This window comes from Lithobates pipiens, unplaced genomic scaffold, assembly GCF_037356315.1.
Source record: "Lithobates pipiens isolate NorthernLeopardFrog02 unplaced genomic scaffold, aLitPip1_a1.2 Scaffold_1, whole genome shotgun sequence".
NCBI lineage: Eukaryota > Metazoa > Chordata > Amphibia > Anura > Ranidae > Lithobates > Lithobates pipiens.
Window position 1 is genome coordinate 68,428,226 of NW_027507685.1, and position 27,045 is coordinate 68,455,270.

Below are 27,045 nucleotides of genomic sequence, written 5' to 3' on the forward strand. Positions count from 1 at the left end.
TGTTTGGCTGTCATGATGCGGTTTGTTCACTAAGGTTCTCTAAAAAACCTCACAGGTCTTCACAGAACAGCTGTATTTTTACTGAGATTAAATTACACACTACAATTACACTAACAAATTAGATTACATCTGAAGGCATTTTAGTTAGGGGTATCAGCGTAAAGGGGCTGAATACAAATGCACGCAAAACTTTCAGATATTTGGGAAATATATTGAAAACCATTTATCATTTTCCTTTCACTTTACAATTATGTGCCACTTTGTGCTGGTCTATCACATAAAATCCCAATAAAATAAATTTAGGTTTATGGTTGGAACATGATAAAATTTGGAAAATTTCAAGTTGTATAAATACTTTTTCAAGGCACCGTAATCACTGCACATTTTTATTCTGTCAAAAACACGGTCTCCATATCTGCTGTATAAACTGGTTTTGGACATGACTATAGCATAGCTCCTAACTGTCCCCGATTTGGAACCAAGTCCTTCTGTCCTCCTCATTTGTCCCTCATTTTGGTCTGATCTAAATAGTTGTATATAAAGTGCACTATTTATCTTTCAAAGTGGTTCCCCAGTGCTAATCCTTTCATCCAATTTCTAAATTACTGCATTTGTAAATTTCAAGACCAGTATAAAGAAAGTGATAAAAAAAAATAACCTATTTTAATAAATTTATGCTTATTTATCACTGCACTTAGAGGGCACCGTCTCTCTCTGATTGCAGAGTGCCAGACTGCTTGCGTTTGTGAGGTGACCTGACAGAGCCTGAAAAACGGTAGCTGGATTGAGAAGGTCCAAAGGCACTCGGCGGAGAATCTGAGGACCGGATCGATTCAGTGGAGCAATACAGAGCATCTGGCCTAGCTGACGGAAAGACAAGCTACTGTCACCAGACCAAAGTGATCACACTGAACTCTGATCCAGTTGGTGAGCGGGCTACGGACCACCGTCTGTTAACTTTTGCATACAGTTAGACTCACGTACAGGCCTCACTGGAATCTGCAGTTCCACGGAGGTGTAGCAGAGCCACTGACATTGAACAGGATTGAGGGCCTATTTACTTTGGTGTCTCAGCGCATGTAAATAAGTTACTGAAATTACACCAGGAGCATTTCAGTTTAATCTTCCACCTTACTTTGGATTACAAATACAAAGGAGTGACTTGAGCTAGCGAAGAAAAGAAAACCTCGGATTAAAGTACTTTGGTGAGGCCTCACGTATAGCTTTTAAAACAAGGGGAGCTCCCAGGATCATATAAATACATTTATATACATCTGTTATAATCTGTTATATTCTGTTATATTGACATATATTGTGCTGTTGTCCTATGTCCTATTTCCGAGAATGTCATTTTCTGGCTTCACACCAAGCACTATAAAAGTCTTCCAGACCTTATGATAAAATTTTCCTAGTGACAGCTTTTCTAGCATTCACTAGGGTAGACACTGCTGATCCCAAGATGCCACCGTCCTTTAACACCCTGGCTTCAATAGCCATGCTGTCAAATTTAGAGACTGTAAATTGGTGTGGAATATAGGACCTTGAGACAGTAGATAGAAGCGATGTGGAAGCATCCATGGCCCGTCTATTGTCAGTCTAGGGGATCATTTCCTGTCTGAAGACCTTTGGGTCTACCAGTGTCCATTCACCTGGAGATATATTATAACCAGTAGGTAATGAACTTAGACTGTATAAAAAAGAAAAATGTTTTTCATATTTGTTTACAAATACATATCTAAAAATGTGGCATGCATTTGTATTCAGCCCCTTTTACTCTATCTAAATTAGTAGAGTCCGCTGGTGTGTAATTTAATCTCAGTATAAATACAGCTGTTCTGTGAAGACCTCAGAGGTTTGTTATAGAACCTTAGTGAACAAACAGCATCATGACAGCCAAGGAACACACCAGATAGGTCAGGGATAAAGTTGTGGAGAAGTTTAAACAGGGTTAGGTTATAAAAAATATCCCAAGCTTTGAATATCTCACAGAGCACTGTTGAATCCAGCATCCGAAAATGCAAAGAGTATGGCACAACTGCACACCTACCAAGACATGGCTGTCCACCTAAACTGACAGGCCAGGCAAGTAGAACATTAAATCAGAGAAGCAGCCAAGAGGCCCATGGTAACTCTGGAGGAGCTGCAGAGATCCACAGCTCAGGTGGGAGAATCTGTCCACAGGACAACGATTAGTCATGCACTCCACAAATCTGGCCTTTATGGAAGAGTGGCAAGAAAAAAGCCAATAAAGTGCATTTATGTTTTTGGTTGTACCATGACAAAATGTGGAAAATTTCAAGGCGTATGAATACTTTTTCAAGGCACTGTATGGCCGCAATATCTAATTGCTATACCAGCCAACTGCGCATCAAACCCTTCATTTTTACTACCTTATAAAACATTATCATTTTGAGCATATAATGGCATTAGATCATGTATTTTTCCACTCGTTAGCATTATGCAGTCAATAATTAACTTTGGAGAAGAGGAAACTACCTTTATGCACGCCTGATATTGCTGTGTGTGCTAATAATTTTCAGGACATTACTACCAGGAGACAAAATCAAAAAGATTGCCATTTGGCCATTATCTTATTCTGTGGAACAAAGCCACTGAAATAAGGTTTAGCTCCTAATGATTATTGCTGGGTGTGACTAGTTGTCAATATATAGAGTATGTACTCCACCAACAGGTAACACTAGTGTATTCTGTAGCCTGCAGTGTAACCCATACAAGTGATGGCCCATTATAGCATTTAAGTGACAGTCAATATATGTATGGCCATGTTGAATTTCCTTCCATGAAAAAAAAATATTCTAATAACCGCTTCTAGGAGCTTAAAAACCTAGTAGGCATAGAGCCTTAGAATGTACACTGAGCTGAGCATATGCAGCCGAGTTAACATTCTGGCACAGGACCTGGGTGCCAAGATGATTGCACCCTTGTGCATACACAGGAGTGGTGTCATCACATCCTGGTTAATGAGCACAGCCCCCGGCAGAAGTCAAGTAGAAGATCCTGGTGCCAGGGACTTGACTGTTAAAGGAGAGGTAAGTATCACTGACTTTAGTTCTGCTTTAAAGTATAAGTTCATATTTTGTAACAGGTTACACTCATAATCGGGGTGTAACATGTAACAAATGCACCACCCCTATCCACAGTTTTGAGAGCTAGCTGGGATCTTCTCCCCCTGCTCGCGGTCACAATCTAACAAAAAGCGTGCCCAAGCAGGGCTCCACTCACCCGGTTGCATCATTGATCAAGGTGTTTTGCGAATGGGAAATCTACAATTTACTGACAGTCTTTGTAGCCGTCAGCTTGTAGTCCTCAATGAACTACGAGCGAGCAGTTGATCGCTCTAGGTAATTCATTGAGCTTCCTATCAGATTGTATCTGTCTGCCCGTATCCTAACAAGACCCTGTCACTGCCTGTCATTATGGGCTCTTTTCTGCATGATAAGCAAATATTTTCCCACATGCATCTGTGACATACAAGGAATGACCAGTTCTATAATTTATATGTAGTGCAGGTACTTTGACCTGTCATACAAAACATGATTAGTCCACAGGCTTTGTACATTCCTTACTACAAAGAGATCTTTATCAGTCTCCCCTCCCCAACTATGTCCTGTTATAAGTATCTTAAAGAGACCCTGCCACCAACTTAAAAAAATGCAGATGAAAGCACTGCATTATTTGCTGGATTTTACCTTTCCATTAATGTTTTTTTATTTACTTGTAATGTGCTTTTGAACTTGCTAGCTAAATTTGACTCCGGGCCCTGATACAAACCCCTCTATACCTTGTACATCATAGTTCTCTCCTCTTCTGGGATATTCAAATTACTGTCTGTGCTTGCCTGGCTCCTTCTCCCCTCCCTACACAATCTTTATGAAGCAGACAAGAGAAGACAAAGGAGAATATATTGGAGGGTCAGTTCTGAGTCTACTGGGCAACCTCCTATAGCACTTTTTTTTGTGACAAAACAAATGTAGCACCCTCTAGTTAGTAAGGTGCTAGAGTGAGGTTTTTCTCTGGTAGTGCAGGTAAATTTAGGCAGGCCCAGCTGGCTGCTAGGCCTGCGTTTTCATTCTGGGCTGGGAATGGCTCAGGGCAGCAGCTGATGACTCGCAGGCAGTGTCACTTCTCAGTTACCTCCCTCTTCCTTTTGGCAGATTCTAGAAGGAGAGGAGGGGAAGAGAGTTGGAGCTGCCGGTGGTATCTTAAAGAGCACTGGGGAGAAAAAAGGGGGTAGGCTTTTTAGGCACCCTTTCCCTCAAGGGATCGTGGCATTGGCATTTTTAGTCATGAAATAAGGTTTTTGAATAGGGCTCAATTTAATTGGTCAGTCCGGGTCTTGTGATTAAGAATGTTCTGGAAGGCCTTCAGGTCAGGTAGGCATTAGTCAGTTAAGGTCAGATGACCTTTCAGAGCCTTCTGGAAGGCCTTTTTAAGCCTATAAAAACAGCTGCTTCACTGGATTTTTTGCCAGTAGCCAGGAAAGAGACAGCGCAAGGAGCTACAGGCAAAAGAGCTATACAACTGCTGGCACATGTAGTCCTCTCTTGCAACCTGAAAACATTGGTGAGGCAGCTCTTGGAATGAGTAGAGGCGGCGGGAGGAGAAGACTGGATCCAGCAATGCCTTGCCTTACCTACAAGTACCTTACAAGCTTTTGAGAGCTCTGGTTGTCCAATGGTTGGTAATTTAAAAATCGGTAGCAGAATTACCACTCGTGGTAAAGAATAAATTAGTCAAGGAGGTTAGGGCTGGTAGGATGGAAGGTCCTTTTGATTCCCCCTTTTAAGGATTTTAGAGTTTCTCCATTGGGTATAGTTCCCAAAAAAGAACCAGGTGAATTACGTCTCATTCATCACCTGTCTTTTCCTTTTGGCACTTCTTTAACTGCTTGCCGGCCAGCTGCTGTCTTTATACTGCGGCAGATTGGCACGATCCCGCGAACCATCGTAGCTATACATTTGGCTCGCGGGATAAGGATCACGCCCGTTGCACAGCCAAAGCTCATGGCCGATGGTCGCGATGACCGCCGGCCACAAGCGATCGTGAACACGAGGGACAGAACACGGAAGTGTGTGTGTAAACACACAAATCTGTGTTTTGTTCTGAGAGCAGTGACAGATCGTGTGTCTCTATTAGCAAGGAACCACGAACAGTCACTTCCTCTAGTCAGTCCCCTCCCCCTTCAGTTAGAATAACCTCCCAGGGAACACTAATAACCCCTTGATCGCCCCTGGCGTTAACCCCTTCACTGCCAGCGACATTTATACAGTAATCAATGCATTTTTATAGCACTGATTTCTGTATAACTGCCAATGGTCCCAAAAAATGTGTCAAAATTGGCCGACGTGTCCGCCATAATGTCAAAGTCACGATAAAAATCGCAGATCGCCATTGCTAGTAAAAAAAAAATAAAAAAAATAATAAAAATGCTATAAATCTATCCCCTATTTTGTAGACGCTATAACTTTTACGCTTATTGTGATTTTTTACCAAAAATATGTAGAAGAATACATATTGGCCTATACTGAGAAAAAAATAGCTTTAACAAAAAAAAAAAGAAAAAAAAAGAAGGATATTTAATTATAACAAAAAGTACAAAATATTGTGTTTTTTTTCAAAATTGGCACTCTTTGTTTATAGCGCAAAAAATAAGAACCGCAGAGGTAATCAAATACCACGAAAAGAAAGCTCTATTTGTGGGGAAAAAAAGGATGTTAATTTTGTTTGGGTACAGCATTGCACAACCGCGCAATTGTCAGTAAAAGCAACGCAGTGCCGAATCGCAAAAAATGACCCGGTCATTCAGCAACCAAATCGTAAGTGGTTAAATGATCAAATAGATTCTAATTTATCTTCTGTAACATATGCATCCTTTGAAACGGCAGTTCAGAAGCTGCGTATGTTGGGCCCTAATGCATTGATGGCAAAGGCAGATATAGTGTCTTCCTTTCGTCTTCTTCCGCTAAATCCGAGATGTTTTAATTCTAGGTATAATTTTTGAAGATACGTTTTATTTTGACAAATGCCTGCCAATGGGCTGTTCGGTTTCTGGCTTTTATTTTGAAGCATTCTCAACCTTCATAGAATGGGTAGTAAGTAAAGCGGATTCAGTTTTCTATATATTAGACAATTTTTTTTTGGGGTCCAGCAGGTTCAAATGATTGCCTTTATTACAATCATTCTAGCTAGTTTGTGATCATTTAGGGATTCCTTCAACAGAAGAAAAAAAAATTTCCTACGTCATGCATAGAGTTTTTGGGTATAAGGAGGTTTCAAGGAGGCTATATGCGGCAATTTCTGGATTAAAGAATCCAATGGCACTTATTCGAATTACATCTGACATGAAAGAAGATCTATTGGTTTGGGTAACTTTTTTGAAAATTTTTATGTGAAAGCTTTGTGGCAGCAAGATTACCTACAGTGAATTCTGCCTAGCAACTGATGCAGCTGGCTCGGTGGGATTTTGGTCAATTTGGAAAAACCATTGGTGCGCATCCACTTTGCTATCTAGGTTTTTGCAAAAATATAGTACTGCTTAAATTGTTCCCTATTAGCCCTTGTACACAGGGTCGGACATTCCGACGGAAGGTGTCCGATCGGACCGTGTTGTCGGATAATCCGACTGTGTGTGGGCTCCATCGGACTGTTTCTGTCGGAGTATCCGACAGACCAAGTTTTCCAACTTGTCTATAAAATTTTCCGACAACATGATCCGATCGGATTTTCTGACATCTTTGTCCAACTGTGTGTATGCAACAGTTTCGGACAAAATCCAACGGATTTGGTAGTCGGAATGTCCAACCGTGTGTGTAAGGGCTTATTGTTTCTATAGGTGTGGGGTTCTTATTTTTCTAACAAAAGATTATTAGTTGGTACAGATAATAAAGGGGTAGCTTTCGCAGTCAATTGTCTTTCATCCAAGTCTCCTACGGTGGTTTCAATTTTATGTTATTTGGTCTTTCTGTGCTTGAAGATGAACGTCTGGATAAAGGCCAAGTGTATTCCAGGTAAGACTAATTTAATAGCGGATGCTTTCTCTTGTCTACAGGTAGACGTTTTTTTTCTCGTTAATGCCAGAGGTGGATCTAGTCAGGGCGTCTTGCCCTTCACATTCATGGAATCTGATTTAATCTTTCAGAACATTAAACAATCTGTGGCTGATTCTACTTGGAAAAATTACACTTATTATGCATGGCTACTGTGGACAACATTTTCTCCTCCGTTCAAGTTAATGCATATTCAGAACAGCTTGTGCTTTTATTTCTTCATGGAAAAGAACTATTCATGGTCACATATTAGTAAAACTTTATCTGGGGTTTCCTTTTTTTCTACGCCTTTATAGCCTGCCTGTCATATTTTTTTCTCTGTGAGACAGGCCCTAAAGGGATATAAAAAGGCAAATTTAAAAAAGACGCCCAATTAGCCCAGATATTTTAGATCAATTTGGTGTTGCTACATTTATGATTTGCTTGTCTAAATATGAAGCCATTCTTAATTCAATTTTTTCAATGGCATTTTATGCCACATTCAGAGTTTCTGAAATTTTACCTCAGTCGAAGGCTAGTACGTCGAGTATCTTATCAAATATCATATTAATCAAAGACAGTCTGAGGATTTTTCTACAATTTAGTAAGACTGATGCTTTAGGTATGGGATCTTGGATAACATTACAGAAGTGTAAGGATGAAAACATCTGCTCAGTTAAAACTATACGATCATATCTTGGCTTATATTGGATATTTCACATTTATTTTCTATTCACAGTGACGGTTCGCCGTTGACTATTTATAAATGTTCGGTTGTTTTATAAAAATGTTTGATACACCTAAAATTGAGTCATCTAAATATAACAACTCATTCTTTTCGAATTGGTGCAGCTACTGAAGCTGCTCAGATTGGTTTAGGAGAAAAAGCCATTAAAATAAAATAATTAGATGGGGTTCAAACTCAAACTGTATATTTGTCCTTATTGATTCTCTGTTTTATTTCAGGTAACCATCGTACAGTATGGATTGTGGGCCATTCGTTTATTTTTTTGGGAGCAGAAAAGAGCAGCAGCTTCAAATTATTCAGAGAACCTGGGCCTGGATCCTCCTTATTTTCGCATTTACTGGCATGGAAGTAGGGGTATGGTTTGGGAGGAGTTATATTTTCAGTTGGGCAGACTTTCCTTGCCATCTTTCCTGCTCCTGATATACTTATTGTTCACCTTGGTGGGAACGACATTGGAAAACTTAAAACTTTTAGATATTTAACCTAGACATGCAAACATGCATAGAGTTTGCTGTGGTCTGGGGATGTGTTGACAGGAGAGCTGCAGTTGACAACCCTCCTGTCGCTTGGGAGATGTAAGGAAATGGCAAAGATGAACGCTGAGTCAGCTTGAGTCTGGGTGGCTAGGCTGAGTATGGTTTATTTTTGAACAATTTTGATGAAAATATTTGATGTGAAGAAAAAAAGACAAAAAAATTATGTTTTAATTAAATAATTTGTTTAAACCAATAAACCAGGCCATGGCCAATTTGAATCCAATAAATGGTTGTTGGTTGTTTATTCTTTGCATGTTTGCTTGGATATTTGCCTGGCGCCTGCGATCCCATGACCAATCCCCCAGCTTGGATTGGCAGGGAGCAGGCCTCCTTAAATACCTGGGGTCAGCCCAGCTGGGGAGGAGTTGTCGGATGGAAGAGATGAAGTGAAGAGTGTGGAGGCTGTCGTGCCCACGGGAAACTCCCCAGTCTGGGGGTGAGGTGGGTGGGCTGGGTTTTGGGTGCATCCGGGAGGAGTGAAGAGATTATGAAACCAGAGGCACATGAGAGAGCAGGAGAGAACACTCTTCTACACACGGTCAGAAATTCAGATGGAAAATGTCCGATCGGACCGTGTTATCGGATAATCCGACCGTGTGTTGGCTCCATCTGACTTTTTCCATCGGAATGTCCAACCAACAAAGTTTGAGAGCTGGATATAAAATTTTCCAACATGATTAGATCGGACTTTGTCCGATCGTTTGTAGAGAATTCCGATTGGACAAAGTGCCACGCATGCTCAGGTCAAATTACGAGACCAAAGCTATTGGCTACTAGTCTGCACGTAGTCATCATATTCTGAACGATCTGATTTTCCGACAACTTGTCCAACTGTGTATGCAACACCAGTTTCGGACAAAATCCATCGGAAAAAATCTGACCGATTTTGTGGTCGGAATGTCCGACTGTGTGTACAAGGGCTAAGAGTCTTCATGGAGGTCTACAGGTCGCAGCCAAGAGGGCTGGTGAGTGAGCACAGTTGGGAGGACTGGGAAGGCATGCCTGAGAAAACTGGAAGATTGAGAGATGGGCGCAGAACCAGTGGAGAGAGGACTGTGGAAAAGGACAGTGGAAAGGGGTCTTTGCAGCCAGGCTGGGCTGGCAGGACCTCAAGAGAGCTATCTGGGATTGATAGCTGAGCAGAGGAAAGCTAGCACTTGAACTATTCTACACCACAGGGGCCCACAAAAGGCAGTTTGTTGAGCCCGGCTGAAGTAGTGTCACGCCTACTCATGTAGTGCTAGCTAGTCTGGATGAGTGACAGTCTGCAGCAAGTGAAGTGCTGGAGGAGGAAACGGTGAGCAACAAGTGTTTGTGCTGGAGAGAGAAGAGTGAAACGTATATACAGGGGTGTATTTAGGAGTCCTAAGCAACTTTTGCACTAAATTTTCCTGGGCATCCCATAATTCCCAAATCCCAATCCAAGTTTAATCCCCCTCAAAGAAACAAAACAAGCAATGGACTGGTTTTCTGTCTGAGTGATGGTGACCAACTACACACAGTAACCCCTAAGGGGGCATGGCTACACATAGAAAATTTACTGACAGGGCACATTTGTTACTGACAACCTGAAACATGACAGGACTCCTATTAAAAACAATGACAACCAACTTTTAAACAGTTTCAACACAATATGGACACACTGACAATACCCATAACAAGTAATTTGACTGGTTTATACTTAAAAAGTCAACACAGCATGACAAATTAACAGTCCCTGAAAAATACAGACAGTTGTAAAAATCACAGATTTTTACAAACCATCTGTAAATTTACTGACGATTGGCAACCCTGCTACTGGTGTTCCTGACCGGGACAGCTCTGAGCCTGCTGTGGCTCCAAACATCGTATCCAAGATGGCAGCACCCAGCATTCATTTTAAAATGCCTACACAAGGAGAGCTTTTACATAGAAATAACATGCATAAAGTATGTGAAATGTACAAATAATTTTGTGGGATAATATTGACACTTCGGGCCCAATTTGGACATTTTCACTTAAGGGTGTACTCACATTTGTTGCCAGCGGTTTAGACATTAATGACTGCGTTTTGAGTTATTTTGAGGGGGCAGTAAATTTACACTGTTATACAAGCTGTACATTCACTACTTTACATTGTAGCAAAATGTGATTTCTTCAGTGTTGTCACATGAAAAGATACAATTAAATATTTACAAAAATGTGAGGGCTGTACTTTTGTGAGATACTGTATATGTATATGGAGCCATTCACAGGTGTATATGACTTTCCAATTTTTGTGTACCTTCCATCTGGGAGGCACGATTTCCTCCAAAAACATACGGTTATATTATTTACCTACCATCCATGCTGGCTTGAGAGTGATTGGGAATTTGCGTTTTTAAACAACGGCCACAAGGACAGTAGATTGTAAGAAACTATTGGTACTTTGTAAACACCCAAAATAAAATATCTAATTTATACTATCATGCATATATAAGTTTACAATCTAGGAAACGGCTATCAACTTTAGCACAGCAATGAGAAATAAAAATGATCCCTTTATAACATCGCGGCACAGTGGTGTAGAGGTTAGCACTCTCACCTAGCAGTAAGAAGGGTTGGTGGTTCAAATCCCAACCATGACACTACCTGCCTGGAGTTTGCATGTTCTCCCTGTGCCTGCGTGGGTTTCCTCCGGGTACTCCGGTTTCCTCCCACAATCCAAAGACATGCAGGTAGGTAAATTGGGTTCTGCCCAAAATTGGCCCTAGTATATGAATGGGGTCCTTGGATTGTGGGCTCCTTGAGGGTAGGGACCAATGTGAGTGTGCAATGTACAGGGATAGGGATAATTGTAGACACTCACTCAGGTTGAACTGGATGGACTGGTGTCCTTATTCAACCTTAGCAACTATGAAACTACGAAACTATAACATGAAAATCAGTCTGTCTTTGTTGTTAACGGTCAAACCAACCAACTATCAATCATCACTGTTATGTTTGCAGAAGCGCTAAGGTAATATAACAAGCCATTGTTCTCTGGGTAGCTATGATTAGTCCCTTTATACTTGGGTTGAATGGAAAAAATCTGTAGTGTAGCTTAAGGCACACAGCGGGTTGAACGAAAAAACAAACAAACTCTCAGGAAAAGTCAGAGCCGCTGTACTCACTATGCAAAGTTACTACAGCGGCTCCCCCATGCCAGAACACTCCAATCAGCATTCTCCGCCATTAGCTAAGACCGCTGATTGGGAGTCGGTTAGCTGCTGGTTTTCCAGCATGCTCGCCCGACAGACTGAAATACACATGGGCCGAATGTCAGACTTTGTTTTGAATAGGCAAAGGCCTCCCATCAATCGGCCCATGTGTACCCTTGCTTTATGCTGGCCATATACTGTTCCATTCTTTTTCGTTCAGCTAGCAGGCTGAAAGAAAAGAAAACAAACAAAACGTAACCGATTCCCCCATTCACACAATCGGGGGTTGATGATGGAATCCTCACTGCTGCGCTATTGTATTCTTATAGCAGAGAGACTCCCCCCACTGGCAGAATACACAGACCGGCGCCTGCAACACTGATCGAGTGGCTTTTATCGGGCAGGGTGGTTGAACAAAAGTCAATTGGTTGACTCCTGTTCAATCTGCAGTGGCCACACAGATCAAAATTTGGCCTGTCACTGCTGAACCAGACAAAATTCCAATCCATGTATGGCTAGCTTTAAAATTTCCTTTGCACTTTTGTGCTGTAGGAATATGGGTGCTAATGCACACATTACATATTGGGGCTATTGTGGTGCCATTTATTTTTAATGGCATCAAAGCGCACCCTTGTTACCCGATTGTAACGTGCACCACAAAGTACAGCAATATACTACTGTGCATTGTGGTGTGCTGCATTCTTAAAAACAAGTACATAGGATTTTGGATGTAGAACATTTTGGAGCTTCTAGATTTTCAGGTGTGAATGGAGCCTGTTTCAATTTATAGTGAGTAAATTTAGTTAACTGGAGATATATCAGACAGAAAATGTCTTCAGTGGATTACACATTTTCAGTTTGCCTGGGTATGTATGCAGCAGATTTTTAAAATAAAAAGATTGCACAGTTCATAAATCCATACAGTTGGGAATTTTAATTGGAATCAGCCTAGGTAAGAATGAGCCCAGGTAGATATTCAAACCTACATGCATCTAAGTAAGCAACTTCTATAAGTGATTTTCCAAAAAAAAATTATATTCACTGAAATCACCAGAATTCATCAATTTAAAGCGGTTCTAAAAAGGTCATTTCTTTTCCCTAAAATAAAAAAAGTTATATTTACCTACTCTGTTCAATGGTATTGCACACAGCTTTCTGCTATTCCTGGTGCTTTCCGCTATTCCTCTTCTACAAGTGTCCCCTCAGCAAGCTATGTGCTGGGTGGGCACACATGCAGGCACACTTCCAAGCTGTGCTGTATGCATCCATAAACATACACAGCATGGCTCAGCCCCGTCCCTCACTCCCTCCTCACAGGATTTGACCAACTCCAGCAGCCGCCAAAGACTCCACTGCTACCAGTGTCTCCTGTGAGTAAAGGAAAAGAGCAGCGCTGCTGCAACCAGGACAGTGTTGGATTGAGAGGAACTCAGGTAAGTGTTTAGGGGGTTAGGGCAGAACAAGTAATGGAACCTTGTTTTACTTTAATGCAAGAAGTTTTAAATTAAAATCTTTATCAAATGGCAAAACATGTGCAAGTAAGGGCATAATAAACAGTTCCTACTGTGATCAGTCAGTCATTTCCTTACTCTATACCAGTGGATGCCAAAACCTGGCCCAGGGGCCAGATGTGGCCATTTGCTTGCCTTTATCTGGCCCTTGGGGCACCATTCCACCAACTGATGATAATGAAGGGACACCATTCCCCCTACAGACACCATTAATGGGGCACTATTCATTTCACAGATATGATTATTTGGGCACCAATAAAACCAAGGATGGGGCACTGATGCCAGGGCATTTTCTACCTCCAATGGCCCCAGATCGCTAAAAAGTTTGGAGATCCCTGCTCTATACCATGGTTTTGTATTTTATATACTGGCAGTACACTGGCAGTTTTTTCTGCATCATGTTAACAAACTTGCCCAAAACCCAGGTAATTCCAAACAATCCCCTAATGAGAATACATAAGCAAAGCTGAAGTTATAAGTAAATATTTTTTCTACCCCATTCTGCCTCTAGAATCTGCTCAAGAAAGCTGCCCATCACATTAAGCCTAGCTTCACACTGATGCAGTGTGGGGAACCGCATTTGATTTAGACAGGAATTGCACCACATTCCTGTTCAAATCACATGCAATTATTTGCAGTGCAATTTGGAGGCCATTCATTTTGTATGGCTCAAATTGCACCGCACCCACAATTAAAAAGTTGCATACACCTTTTTTGGCGCACTGGAATCTAATCGCATGGGTGTTTACACCTATGCAATCAGATTTAGCCGATTGCACTGCATTTTGTGAACTGTTTTTTGGGGTCGTTAACATTGACACCTGCAGTGGTTCACATTAACGGAGTTCATTTGTGTTGCAGTGTGGGAAACTCACAGTAATTGCTGTGAATCCCGCACCGCTTCAGTATCAACCTAAGGTCAAGGAAAAGCTAGAGCGCTCAAGTGGGTGGCAGGATCAAGCAAAAACGTCTGCAAGAAAAGCCAAAATGTGTATCAATTTAGCTGCATCTCGAATAGTTATGACATGCAGTTTTCATTAAAGGTAACCCTACTTATGAAGTTTCTTTCATCATATGTCCAGGTTTGAGAAATGCTTACTTTAATGTAACTTACTATACAAGCTGCAGGTATCTGTGACAATTGCCTACCACGTCGTCCACATAGCAGGTCTAGCCACATTTCTACGATTAAGCGCCCATCTGTGGTGTGAAACATCTAAGCCTTGTCTTGTCCTTCTCCTCTGTGATTGATGTGATCATATGTGGCTACTGTACTTGGATTTTATCTGACTTCAATAAAGGTGTCTCAATGGAGTGCGGCCGTCCAGCCATTTCTTGTTCTTCCTATCCACATTTCAATGCGTTTACACGCATTTAGAGTGTCTAATCAGATCCTGGACACACAGAATTCTATTTTCTCTAAATTCAACTAAATTGACCACAACTAAATGCAGGTAAACACATAATGTGAATGGCATCACTGAAAAATCATTCCATTCATTTATATGCATTATAAACGTGCCAATGACCGTGTGAATGAGACCTTAGTGCAAGGCTACCATTCAGATCTGAAAATATTTGTTCACTCAAAAAAGAGTAACTGCTTGGAAACACACAGGGCAGCCTTTCTCAAGCTTTTGAACATTGAGGAACCCTTGAAATCAATTTTTAGGTATCACTATCAGGGAACCTCTGCAAATCAAACCATTGTATTTACAGCTCACAGTACATTAGCTGGGAAGGATATTTGTTGTCAGTTGGAAGAATACCCTGTTTACTGATGGCAAAAGATCATTGCTGTCAGTGGTTACTAATCTGAGACAGAGAGTGCTCATTGCTCAAGGAACCCCTAGCAACCTCTGGAGGAACACTGTTTAAGAAACACTGACAGAATAATGGGTGACAATCCGATGATAATCTATTAGCAGATTTCCAGGCTGCCAGAGACTTTAGAAGAAACTAGATAAACAAGCTTAAGAAGCATTTACAATGGAAAGATTCTGCTGAATTGTCCAATGCTGCCTTACAACTTCCCCAGACAAAAGGTGACCTCTGCTCCATTTTATTCTGCAAACAAATCTTTCTGTTTAGTTAGTGTATGAAAGCAAGAAGTGTACAGTAGGTGCTCTGCTGGTCCCAACTTTAGTGCTGCTACTTTTACATGAATACCAGCACTGTGGTCTATAATACTCTCTGCCTGCAGATAAGTTTTCTTAGGTGTATTGTTGAACCCATTTAAGATTCTGCCATTTTACCCAGCTCTGATGAATGGGGATTGTGTGGCCACCAAAAAGCATCGGCTGTCCTTTTCCCTGCTTACAACCAGTTGAACAAATAAATATATTGGTATCACAATGATCTTTCATTTGTTGCTTTTTGACCTATTACAGTTGGATTTCTCAACTTGGGTGTCTGTCCTTCCTGGGGGATCGATGAGCTGCCATTTGGGCTCAAATAACGACTTTGTCCACATTTTGATAATCTGTGAAGATCCATATCCAGCACCCCTCTATCAATACCTTTTGAATACAATAGCTGGCAGGGAAAGATCATTCAGCCATGGTACTTGGCATGGATGCAGGAATCAATAGGTTTCTCCCGGTCAGCCTACGTTGCTGATTGAGAGAACCTTTACAGTGTATGGCCTGGTTAGGCTGGACTACCTCTGCACTCGGGGGAGATTATGCAAATTGTGATCTGTGATACAACAAAGAAAACATGTCTAAATTAAGCTAGCTGTAAATACAAGATAGTTGTCCTTTGAAACAACCTATTCTGGACAGTTTGATTGACAATCCCAAGGCTTTGGTAGTAAAAAGACACCCCTCAACCAAACACAATAAGAAGGAAAGGCAAAGTGACTCGAACTATTTGTCCAGTTGCTGTTATCCTTCTTTGTCCATTTACTTAAAGTGAATGAACATGTAAATTTAAAAACAATAACAAAGAGATTTATACTTACCTGATCTGTGCATAGAGGGGCCCAAACCTCCTCTTCTCTGGCCCCCCCACTCCTCCCCTACGCCACGTGCCCCCACAGAAAGCCACTTCCTATGGGGGTACTCGTGTGGGTTTGCTCTTGAGTCTCACTGTCTATGTCTATTGACAGACTGTGGGACTCAGCACTGCCTCCCTCAGCAAAGCCAGCGAGACCAGGAAGTGAGGGAAGAGGAGAGCTTCAGACGGGCACAGCGATGGACTGAATGAGGGCTCAGGTAAGTAAAAGGAGGAGTAAGGGGGCAATGCTGATGCCTAAACATTTCTTACCTTAAAAGGATAAGTTGGCCTTTAAAAAAAAAAAAAAGATAAAACAAATGCACATTTTTTTCAGGAAAAAAAAATGTGTATTATTTTTTTTCTAATGAGCTTGCAGTGCATTGCTCCCACGATCACAGGCGCATTCTCAGGCCCCTGCAGACTCTCAGCATAGCTGTCTGCTCTTACCTTGTACAGGTAGGCAGTTTCCGGAGAGCAGGGAGATCTATGGACTATGAGAGCGCTTATCAGCGTTGCTGCTGACGGTACTTGTAGGAATTAATTCACAAGAAACAGTGAATCAATGATGCGAGCATGTGGGTGGAGCCCTGTTTGGCCATGCTGTTTTTAAATTGTGACAGCGGGTGTGGGGAGTAGATCCCCGGCCCCCTGTCACAAGGGGGGGGGGGAGGAAACGCTGCAGATGCTGGAGCATGTTACATGTTCCACCCAAAAAACAGGTGGAACATGTAATATGTTCCAAAGGTGAACTTATTCTTCAATGCAAGGAATGCTTTAAGGTAAAAAAAAATGTAGGCTTTATAAACCACTTTGAACAGGTTATTATAGGCAAGTCTATCATACACATTTATGTTAATGTAAGCTGTAAGACATGTCCCCGGGAGGTCATGTTTGCATCTGCATAAAAGACCACCTTTGTATGTCTTTGGACATTATATAAAAAAAAATACTTGGAGGTAAGCATTAATATTTTTGCTGAAAATATTTTCTCAGTTTAGTTTCTCTCACACAGGTACACTGAGAAACTTGCAATTTATCTAGATTTCTTATAAGCTATCCCTTAGAATAAATATAGCAAATGATTGCTATATTTGGTTATTTGATAACATTCCTTGACAAGTCGGGTATTAAAAAAAAAAAATTTGCTTTGGCTAGTTTACCCCAGAGAAGAGAAATGTTCTCTGCGAAGTGGCGGGAATAGTCAGCCAATCAGCTACTCTAGACCCCTCCACAGCCAGCACAACAGTTGCCAATGGTGCAGGAAACTCGGAGCCTGCACAAGGTTAACAAACTCAGTGACTGGAAGTAAATTTGAAGCCACACTGTCAATGAGTTGCAGTTTATTGTTAAATGGAGGTACAGCTTTTTCCAGTATACAGTTTTTTTTTGTTTTTTTTTAAGTGAACAGAACTTAAAGCGAAGGTCCGCCCACCCTGCAAGAAAGGAAAAGCCAGCATCTACACATACTGCAGCTGCTGACTTTTAATAATAGGACACATACCTAACCTAGAGTCCAGCAATGTCAGCACCGCAGCTGATGTTTCCATCAGCTGTTGGGGGCTGCCACTGCCATTGCCAGTGAGGGAGCCCGGAAGTGCAGCATTACGGCTTCACGCCGGGTTCATACTGCACATACGCTTGGCACCTCTGCACTCTCCTACTGGCCTGGCTGTGGAGGGAGAAGGAGGGAGCTGCTGACATAATTCGCCATGGCCTGGACTCCCGGAAGTGGGGACAGGATACCAAAGACAGGTCCCCCACCCCCGATAGGTGACAAATGTGGCACTGGAGGGGGGGGAGGAGACAAATGGGTGGAAGTTCCACTTTTGGGTGGAACTCGGCTTTAAATTATAAGTAGGGCCATTTTTTGTTTTGGATAGAATTAGAAAGGGTTAAATCCCAGGTATTTTTTTTTTTTTTTTTTTTTTTTTTGCAGTTTGTGTTCCATTGGGGAAATTTCACTGAGCATGTGATCAGGTATAAGACCAACCGTTTGATGGCTTGACAGTTCGGCTGAGAGCACAAACACTTGTGATAATCATTCATAACATGCCTTGAATGCAATTGTTTTGGAAAACTGATAGATAAATGGGTTTCATTTTTTTTTTATTCTTTATTTTGATTTTTATACAGTCACATTATAAGTGTGAGAACCGTAGGAGCGTGTTTAGGAGAGAGGAATATGAGCACAACTAATTATAACATGCCACTTCCTTTGAACCATGTAGAAAGAAAAAGTAGTAAACAAAACACAAAGTGGCACCATCCTATTTGTGATTACGGCTGGATTCACACCTATGCAGTTTTAGTGCTTTTTGCATTTTGCAGATTTGAACTACAAAAAAGGTATTCCATAGGAAACCATTTTAAATGGACTGTAGTGCTAATCTGCAAAATGCAGAAAGCACTAAAACTGCATGGGTGTGATTCCAGCCTAACACCATCTCTAAATCATCACACTCCTTTCTGATGAGGATATGATAAAAACTTGTTATGTCCCCTTGAGCATGACTGCAGACTTTAGTGTCAGTGCTGCCAAAGCCAAAGATAAAAATAATAATAAAAAGAGCCTAGGGGTATTGGGGGGGGCGGTAAGGGGGGTGTAGGGGTTCCCCACTGGAACTGAGGTGGAGGGGGGGTTAGGGGGCTGCACTCTGCTCACAATTTGCAGGTGTTGGAACGTGTACACAAAGTAGTCTGCATCTCCACCCTCATTTGGAGAATTTGGTCTGTTTATCCATAAACTTGACATTAAGATCATTGTCCCGTTTGATAAGGAATTTTGGGGTAAAATCTGCTGATGGTTGAGGCAAAAGTCTGTACGAGCCAGAGAGACCACGTTGTAAGGATTCAGTCTACAAGCATAGGTGCTCAAAAGCAGTTAGCGAAGGTAGCGGGTAATATTTACAGTGCATAAAAGATAGAAAATGGTGTAATTGCAGGGCTTACCGCTTAATTCTGCTTTAAAGGGTTACCTTCACCAAAAACTGCCTATGCAGGTAAAGGGTGCCTGCAGATTTGGCTAAAGTTGGATAATGCCCTGGCTATAGGTGTAGACCATTTCCGTACCTCCCAAAGACAAATCTGAAAAACTCTCAGAGAAGGCACCATCACATCCTGCCTTGTTGCTAGGATGTTGCCAACACAGTCCCAGATGTTAATGCTCACCCCCATCATAACAGAAATGACCGCTCAAACCCCTACACACATTTGGTTCACGATCTCCTCCATCACAGTGACGGGGAGAGAATACACATGCAAGGGATTTTAATCAGCTGGGAGTGTTTTAGGTAGGATGGAATAAGGCCAACTCTGAGTTTTCTTAGGCAGACTTTGGGATGGATGTAAGTGGCCAACACCTTAGCAAGGGCATTATTTAACTTTGGTCAAAGCTGCACCCTTTTTTTTTTTTTCTACAGGTGCCCTCTACCTGCCTAGACAGTTTTTGACAAAGGTGAACTAACCCTTTAAATTGTATGCATATCTCACCTTTACTTTACGCCCCTTGGCTCTAGCTGCACCTTCCAATCCTTAATACTAAACCTTTAAAACATGTTGATCATTTTCCATGTCACTGACCAAAAGAGAATATTGGATAGGTTGAAAAATGGAGAACAAGTTGAGGCAGCCTATAAACTCTATATCTGCGAATTCCTTAAAAACATGAGTTTTTCACCAAAGGAAACCTCTGCTTATACATTCTTCCAACACATCCTCAGTTTAAACTTAGATTAGTGGCAAGTTCACTTTAACACTCAGTATGTTAACACATTATGAAAGGTTTACTCCTCGTGAATCATTTCACTGGTTATATCAGGTCTGTAAAGATTATGTCATACACAAAATACTCACCCAGAATCTCTTTCCTTCTGTCAGAGTGTGGTTGATCTGTATACACCCATTCAAAGTTATCCCTTACCACCTGATTACCCATGGTGTATTCACCCTGCACCACGTAGAAGGCTGATTGTTGTCACCTGTTGAATCAATGCAAAGATGCACACAGATTAGTATGCTTTTATGTACCCAATTACTCCTATAATCCCGATACATCTTTAATGTATTAATAATTACCATGAATATTGTATACAGTATGTTTAAGTCCTGGGAGGCTTGGCTCTTTTTATGCTCCGCTTTCACAGCCATGTACACATTAGTGCTACCATTCTGTTTTTCTAAAAAAAAAATAGAGCAGGTAACTGCTGCCACTTCGGTCCGAATCACCGCAGCCTTCTGGGACACATTACAGGTTGCAAGGCTTCACTGACGATTTCCCTTAAGTTAAGATGCCGGCACCTGGAACTCGAAGTCCATTAAACAATTTGCTTGGGTGAGGACATCGCTGGATCCCTGGACGGGTAAGTGTCCTTAAAATGGTAAGTTCACCCTTACAAAAAAAAACTGTAAGGTGAACTTAGACTGGACCCCCTCCCCTGGTCCTGCTGACCTGGAGTTCCAGCGATCATCTGTTCGGACAGCCACTTTACTGGTCTGGGGATTGGAAATCCCCTTGGCGTAATCTCCTAAATGTACCTTGTAAAAAAAACATAGGAGTAATTTTAATTGGTGGGCACCATCAAATGGGCGGCGTCGACCAGTGAGAACCCGCATAGCCCGTCCTGTCAGCGCTGGAGAAGAGGAGAGAAAGCCACTGGGATTGCAAAAGCCCAGACCAGTAAAGAGATGACCCAATATGTCAGAACGGGAGATTGTGGGACTCCAGGTCAGCAGGACTGGGTGCAGTGGGGAAGGGGTCCAGTGTAAGTTGACCTTACAGATTTTCTGTAAAGGTGAACTTACACTTTTAAATCAAAAGTCAGCAGTTAGTTACAGTATTTTGTATTTACATTTTTGGTGGGGAGACAGGAGCCACTCTTTAACCACCATCCAAAGTGATAATGCAAAATTACCTCTTAGGATCCATCCAATTTGATCAGTCCAGTACACTCTGTGTTCCACAGTATTAAGCCCCAATAAAGTGGGACCCTTTGAACCCCCAAAACATTTAAATTTTTTATGATACAATCTTTACATGTTCTGTTTTTGGCACTTTCCTCCTTAACCACTTTCCGCCCGCCCTATTACAAATTGACGGTGGCAAAGTGGTTTCATAATCCTGATCGGCCGTCATATGACGTCCTCAGGATTATGAGCCGCTGCGCGCCCCCGGGGGCGGGCATCGTGGCGATCGTTGTTGCGGGGTGTCAGTCTGACACCCTGAAACTACGATCTTGGTAAAGAGTCTCAAAAGGCTGATCACAGTGTAAATAGGAAGAGCCGGTGATCGGCTTTTCCTCACTCGCGAGAGCCGATCGGCTGCTCCTCTGACAGGGGGGCCTGTGCTGATCGATCATCAGCACAGCCCCCCGAGGATGCCCACACTGGACCACCAGGGATGCCACCAGACCACCAGGGATGCCCAGGATAAGGTATGCCACCCTAGACCACCAGGGATTCCAGTCAGTGCCACAATGGATGCCAATCAGTGCCCACAATGGGCATCACTGATTGGCATGCATTATTGTTTGGCACTGATTGGCATCCATTAGTACAGTATATTATAATACAATGCCACCTATCAGTTCCCTTCCGTGGCGCCTATCAGTGCCCATCCATGCCACCTATCAGTGCCCATCCATGCCCACCTGTGCCGCCTACCCATGCCCACCGGTGCCGACTACCCATGCCCACCTGTGCCGCCTATCCATGCCCATCCGTGCCGCCCATCCATGCCCATCCGTGCCAGCTATCAGTGCCAATTTGTGCCACCTATCAGTGCCCATCCGTGTCGCCCATCAGTGCCACCCATCAGTGCCGCCTATCAGTGCCGCCTATCAGTGCCACATATCAGTGCCACATATCAGTGTCCATCAATGCCACCTCATCAGTGCCACTTCATTGGTGCCACCTCATCGGTGCCCATCAGTGCCGCCTTATCATTGCCCATCAGTGTATCCCCATCAGTGCCCATCAGTGAAGGAGAAAATTTACTTATTTACAAAGTTTTGAAACTGAAACAAAAAAAAACATTTTTTTTTTCAAAATTTTCGGTATTTTTTTATTTGTTTAGCAAAAAATAAAAACCGTAGAGGTGATCAAATACCACCAAAAGAAAGCTCTATTTGTGGGAAAAAAAATGATAAAAATTTCATTTGGGTACAGTATAGCATGACCGCGCAATTGTCATTCAAAGTGCGACAGCGCTGAAAGCTTAAAATTGGTCTGGGCAGGAAGGTGTTTAAGTGCCCGGTATTGAAGTGGTTAAACACCCAGGATACACTTATTGTCTGCCCATAATGAAATAAAACATATTTTTGCTAATGCTCTGCAAACAAACTGACTGTAATTTAAAAAATAATACAGTGGAGTTCAGAATCAAAAAAGGACACAGCACCAGGTGCCTGCAAATACTACGGGGGTTTCAAAACACTGTTGCAATCCAGAAGGTCCCCCCTCTTCCTTGAACTCTCGCTCAGACTTTCTGGTTTACCAAAAACCAGAGCATCAATAAGTCCTACTGAAATACATTATGAAACTTAGGCAAAGTCTACTGGCACCTACATTGCTAAGTACAATGCAAAGTGCCAGCTTTTTGAAAAGTTGCTTTTCAAATACCGTATGTATTTGCAGGGCTACCAAAAGTTGTAGAAGATTTTAAGATTCATTCATCTAATAGCTAAAACCTTAAATAGGGCTTTCCTCAGGAGAATGCATTTACTGTATTAAGAAGCAAGTGCTCTTCATCCAGTATATCAAATAAGCATTTTTCAGGTGTGCAAGGGATGGGGAGCTGTAATATGGTAGCTAGAAGATAAAACTACCTGTCTCCTAAAATCAAATATAAACTAGGCAACACCAGATAATGTGAACACAATCTGCCTGAAGTCGGGCACCTCTCAAGACAATTAGGAGGTGAGCCTACTGTACATCACATTTTGTGCAGTCAAGCAGGGGATAGATAAACCTAGTATACAACATATACAGTATAATCAATATGTCAATTGTTGGCAACACTAGCATATGGGAAGAACATGTCATCCTGATCTTCTTTGGACGTATTAGGCAAAAGGAGCTGACACTTGCATCTAACTGCAAGAAAAGACTTGCTCAGCAAGTGTTAATTTCATAGATGAATATAACACTATTTTAGTCGACTAAAACAATTCAGATGACTAAAATATGACTAAAACAAAAATGGCATTTTAGTCAAAGGACTATGACTAAAGCTAAATCGAAATTTGAAGTAGACGTATTTGAAGTCAAAAACGTCTAACTTATTCTCTAGTGCATGTTCAAACTGTAATACCATAAATAATAACATGCTATTAGATTTTTTACCCTAGGGGTATATAAGGAGTTTTGAAATCCACATATTCACAGAAGGGTTCTGTGCGTCTTCGGCTCCTTTTAGGTCCAAATTCAGGCAAAAATTCAGACCTGAAATAGTGAACGGGGATGTGCCATACCTCCTGCTGTGCCCCGTGGCTGCACATAGTCGGGACCTAGCTTAACCACTTAAGGACCGCCGTATTGCCAATGTACGTCAACACAATGGCACAGGCAGGCACAAGCACGTACATGTACGTGCCTGCCTTCCAGCGGGTGGGGGGTCCGATCGGACCCCCTCCCGCTGGATACGGCGGTCCGTTTCCCTCCGTCGTTGGTTTTCGGCCACCCCCTCTGGATCGCTCCTGGCCAATGAGAAGCTTCCTCCCACTGTGTATTGTTTACACAGGAAGGAGGAAGTGATGTCATTCTCCTCGGGGCGGTCTTTTTGACCGGACTACGAGGAGAAGACACAAAGTAAGTGTGCACCAACACTACACTGACATGTAGGTACACACAGGCACACAAACCCCCCCCCCGATCGCCCCCCCCAGTCACAGTGTCACTGATTGCAGTGATCATTTCTTTACTGATCACTGCATTCAGTGTCAGTTGTGACAGTAAAAACTGTCAGGACAGTTAGTGTTAGGTCCAGGGTAGCCCCTATCACCCCCCAATAAAGATTTAACCCCCTGATTGCCCCTAGAGTTAACCCTTTCACCCCTTTTGCCAGTGTCACTAAGCAATCATTTTTCTGATCGCTGCATGTGTCGCTAGGTAGCTAGTTATTTTTTTAGGTTCACCGCCAGGTTTTTATATCGCTAGATACCCCGATATACCCAATAATGGTTTTAACCCCCTGATTACCGCTAGTTAACCCTTTCACCCCCTTTTGCCAGTGTCACTAAGCGATCATTTTTCTGATCGCTGCATCAGTGTCGCTAGGTAGCTAGTTATTTTTTTAGGTTCACCGCCAGGTTTTTATAGCTCTAAGTGCCCCGATATACTACCCAATAATGGTTTTAACCCCCTGATTGCTGCTAGTTAACCCTTTCACCCCCTTTTGTCAGTGTCACTAAGCGATCATTTTTCTGATCGCTGCATTAGTGTCGCTACTGTCGCTAGGTAGCTAGTTATTTTTTTAGGTTCACCGCCAGGTTTTTATAGCGCTAGGTACCCCCATATACTACCCAATTGCCCCTAGTTAACCCTTTCACCAGCGATCACAGTAAGGGTGTCACTGGTGACGCTGGTTATCCAGTTAGTTATTTAGGTTCCCTGTCAGGTTTTTATATAGCGCCAGGGACCCCCATATACTACCTAATAAAAATTTGAACCCCCTGATTGCCCCTAGTTAACCCTTTCACCACTGATCACCGTATAAGTGTTACGGGTGACTCTGGTTAGTTTGTTTTTTATAGCATTATTCAATCCCTTGGGACAAAAAAAAAAATAATTCAATGGTCTCAACATGGCCCTCAGCAAATAGCTTGGGGTGTCTACTTTCCAAAATGGGGTCATTTGGGGGGGTTTTGTGCCATCTTGGCATTTTATGGCCTTCAAAACTGTGATAGGTAGTGAGGAGTAAAATAAAAAAAATTATGCCCTTAGAAATCCTGAAGGCGGTGCTTGGATTTCGGGGTCCCGTACGCGGCTAGGCTCCCAAAAAGTCCCACACATGTGGTATCCCTGTACTCAGGAGAAGCAGCAGAATGTATTTTGGGGTGTCATTTCACATATGCCCATGGCATGTGTGAGCAATATATCATTTAGTGACAACTTTTTGTAAATTTTTTTTTTTTTTTGTCATTATTCAATCCCTTAGGACAAAAAAAATAAATATTCAATGGGCTCAACATACCCATCAGCAATTTCCTTGGGGTGTCTACTTTCCAAAATGGGGTCATTTGGGGGGGGTTTGTACTGCCCTGCCATTTTAGCACCTCAAGAAATGAGATAGGCAGTCATAAATTAAAAGCTGTGTAAATTCCAGAAAATGTACTCTAGTTTGTAGACGCTATAACTTTTGCGCAAACCAAAAAATATACGCTTATTGACATTTTTTTTACTAAAGACATGTGGCTGAATAAATTTTGCCCTCAATGTATGACTAAAATTTAGTTTATTCGATTTTTCTTATAACAAAAAGAAGAAAATATCTTTTTTTTTCAAAATTTTCGCTCTTTTTCCATTTATATCGCAAAAAATAAAAATCGCAGAGGCAATCAAATACCATCAAAAGAAAGCTCTATTTGTGGGAAGAAAAGGACGCAAATTTCGTTTGGGTGCAATATTGCATGACCGCGCAATTACCAGTTAAAGCAGCGCAGTGCGAAATTGGAAAAAGACCTCTGGTCCTTAAGGTGTTTATTGGTCCGGGGCTGAAGTGGTTAAAACATAACTATTGTGTAGCACCGGAAATAATAGCCTTTATATACAATTATGCAAATATGGATGTCTTTATGTAATATAGAATTACAAATTAACAATTAACACAATTTTGTTCATTACATATTGGTCAGATTTACATAAAGCAAATTCTTTTTTTTACATGTGCACCTGAACAAAAAAATACAGTAAAAACACTTTACATTTCTTATCTAGGATTAGATAACATGCGACTCCATTCATGATTACCTAATACTAAAAAAAAAAAAAAAAAGATTTTGATTATTAATAATCTTCACAATAAAATCCCCATTTTCAAATTAAACTTTCAATCCCCTTAGGTTAGCTTTATAAATCAATTTGCTATCGATTTGTGCTTTTTTGGCTTCTTGCAGTAACACATTACAAAAGCACTTTAAATACATACATTTTCTGTTCACCCATTAGTAAATAATTTGCCAGAATGGTGCTGTAGTCCAGCCAGGACATTACTCTGAGTAGCCAGCTTTGGTTCCAATAAATTTTAAATATTGCCAACTCCATTCAGTTCAAAACTGACCACACATGATGTAACTACAACCTAAACCCAACTCACCCAATTCTCATTTGCAAAAGTTGGCAGTCTGAAAATGTAACATTCTAAAAAGACAAACTTCTTGCAGATAAAGTCATGCAGCAAGCATAAATCCCAGAAAATGACATAAAATCACATTGTAAATGGACATTACCTGTAATATAGCCTGGTCTAGGTGCTGTCTCTAACCAGTAGGGAGAAGGAAAGAGGAACAGGGCAGAGTGACAAGGTGTGTGTGGCAGTGTCACCAGAGAGGGAGGACCTGTTTTACCAATAGTCCCCAGAATACGCCCTCTGTGTCAATAGAAAAACCTCTTTTACAGATAAGATACACATGTGACTACAGGTGGAACCTGTTATCTTCTTAATCCTCTGGATACTCCCCAGCACAATAATCTGAAGCTCTGCAACCTGTCACCTGTTCAACCTGTTCAGCCACAAGCTGCAGGAATTTAATGAAATCAATGCACGTAGTAATGTCATGCTGCTTCTTTTTGTTAGTCTCTATTGTACAGGACTGTAAACAAACAGGATAATGCCGAATAATATTGTTACTGAATAGTTGCCAACTGCCTAGATTTGTATTGGAATGGTCCTGCCTTTAGGCAAGGAAGGAAGGAAAAAAAAAGTGTGTTCTTTTAAATGTCAATGCTTTGAAACAAAAAACTAAAATTTTATATGATAGGTCAATACAAAAGTGGCACATAATTGTGAAGTGGAAGGAAAATGATAAAAGTGTGCCATGCATTTGTATTCAGCCC

General features: G+C 41.6%; 1 protein-coding gene across 1 annotated transcript in view; it reads right to left on the reverse strand.

Annotated features, from left to right (window-relative positions):
• The window catches only part of LOC143929550 (sphingolipid delta(4)-desaturase/C4-monooxygenase DES2-like), a 43,482-nt gene extending 16,902 nt beyond the window's left edge, over positions 1-26,580 (reverse strand). The window contains exons 1-2 of the mRNA XM_077453465.1: positions 26,439-26,580; positions 19,849-19,973 (exon numbers count right to left, since the gene is read on the reverse strand). Of these exons, the coding sequence (XP_077309591.1) occupies positions 19,849-19,930 (82 nt within the window). The 5' untranslated portion in view covers positions 19,931-19,973; positions 26,439-26,580. The remainder of the gene's footprint in view (positions 1-19,848; positions 19,974-26,438) is intronic.
• Between the last annotated feature and the right edge of the window lie 465 nt (positions 26,581-27,045).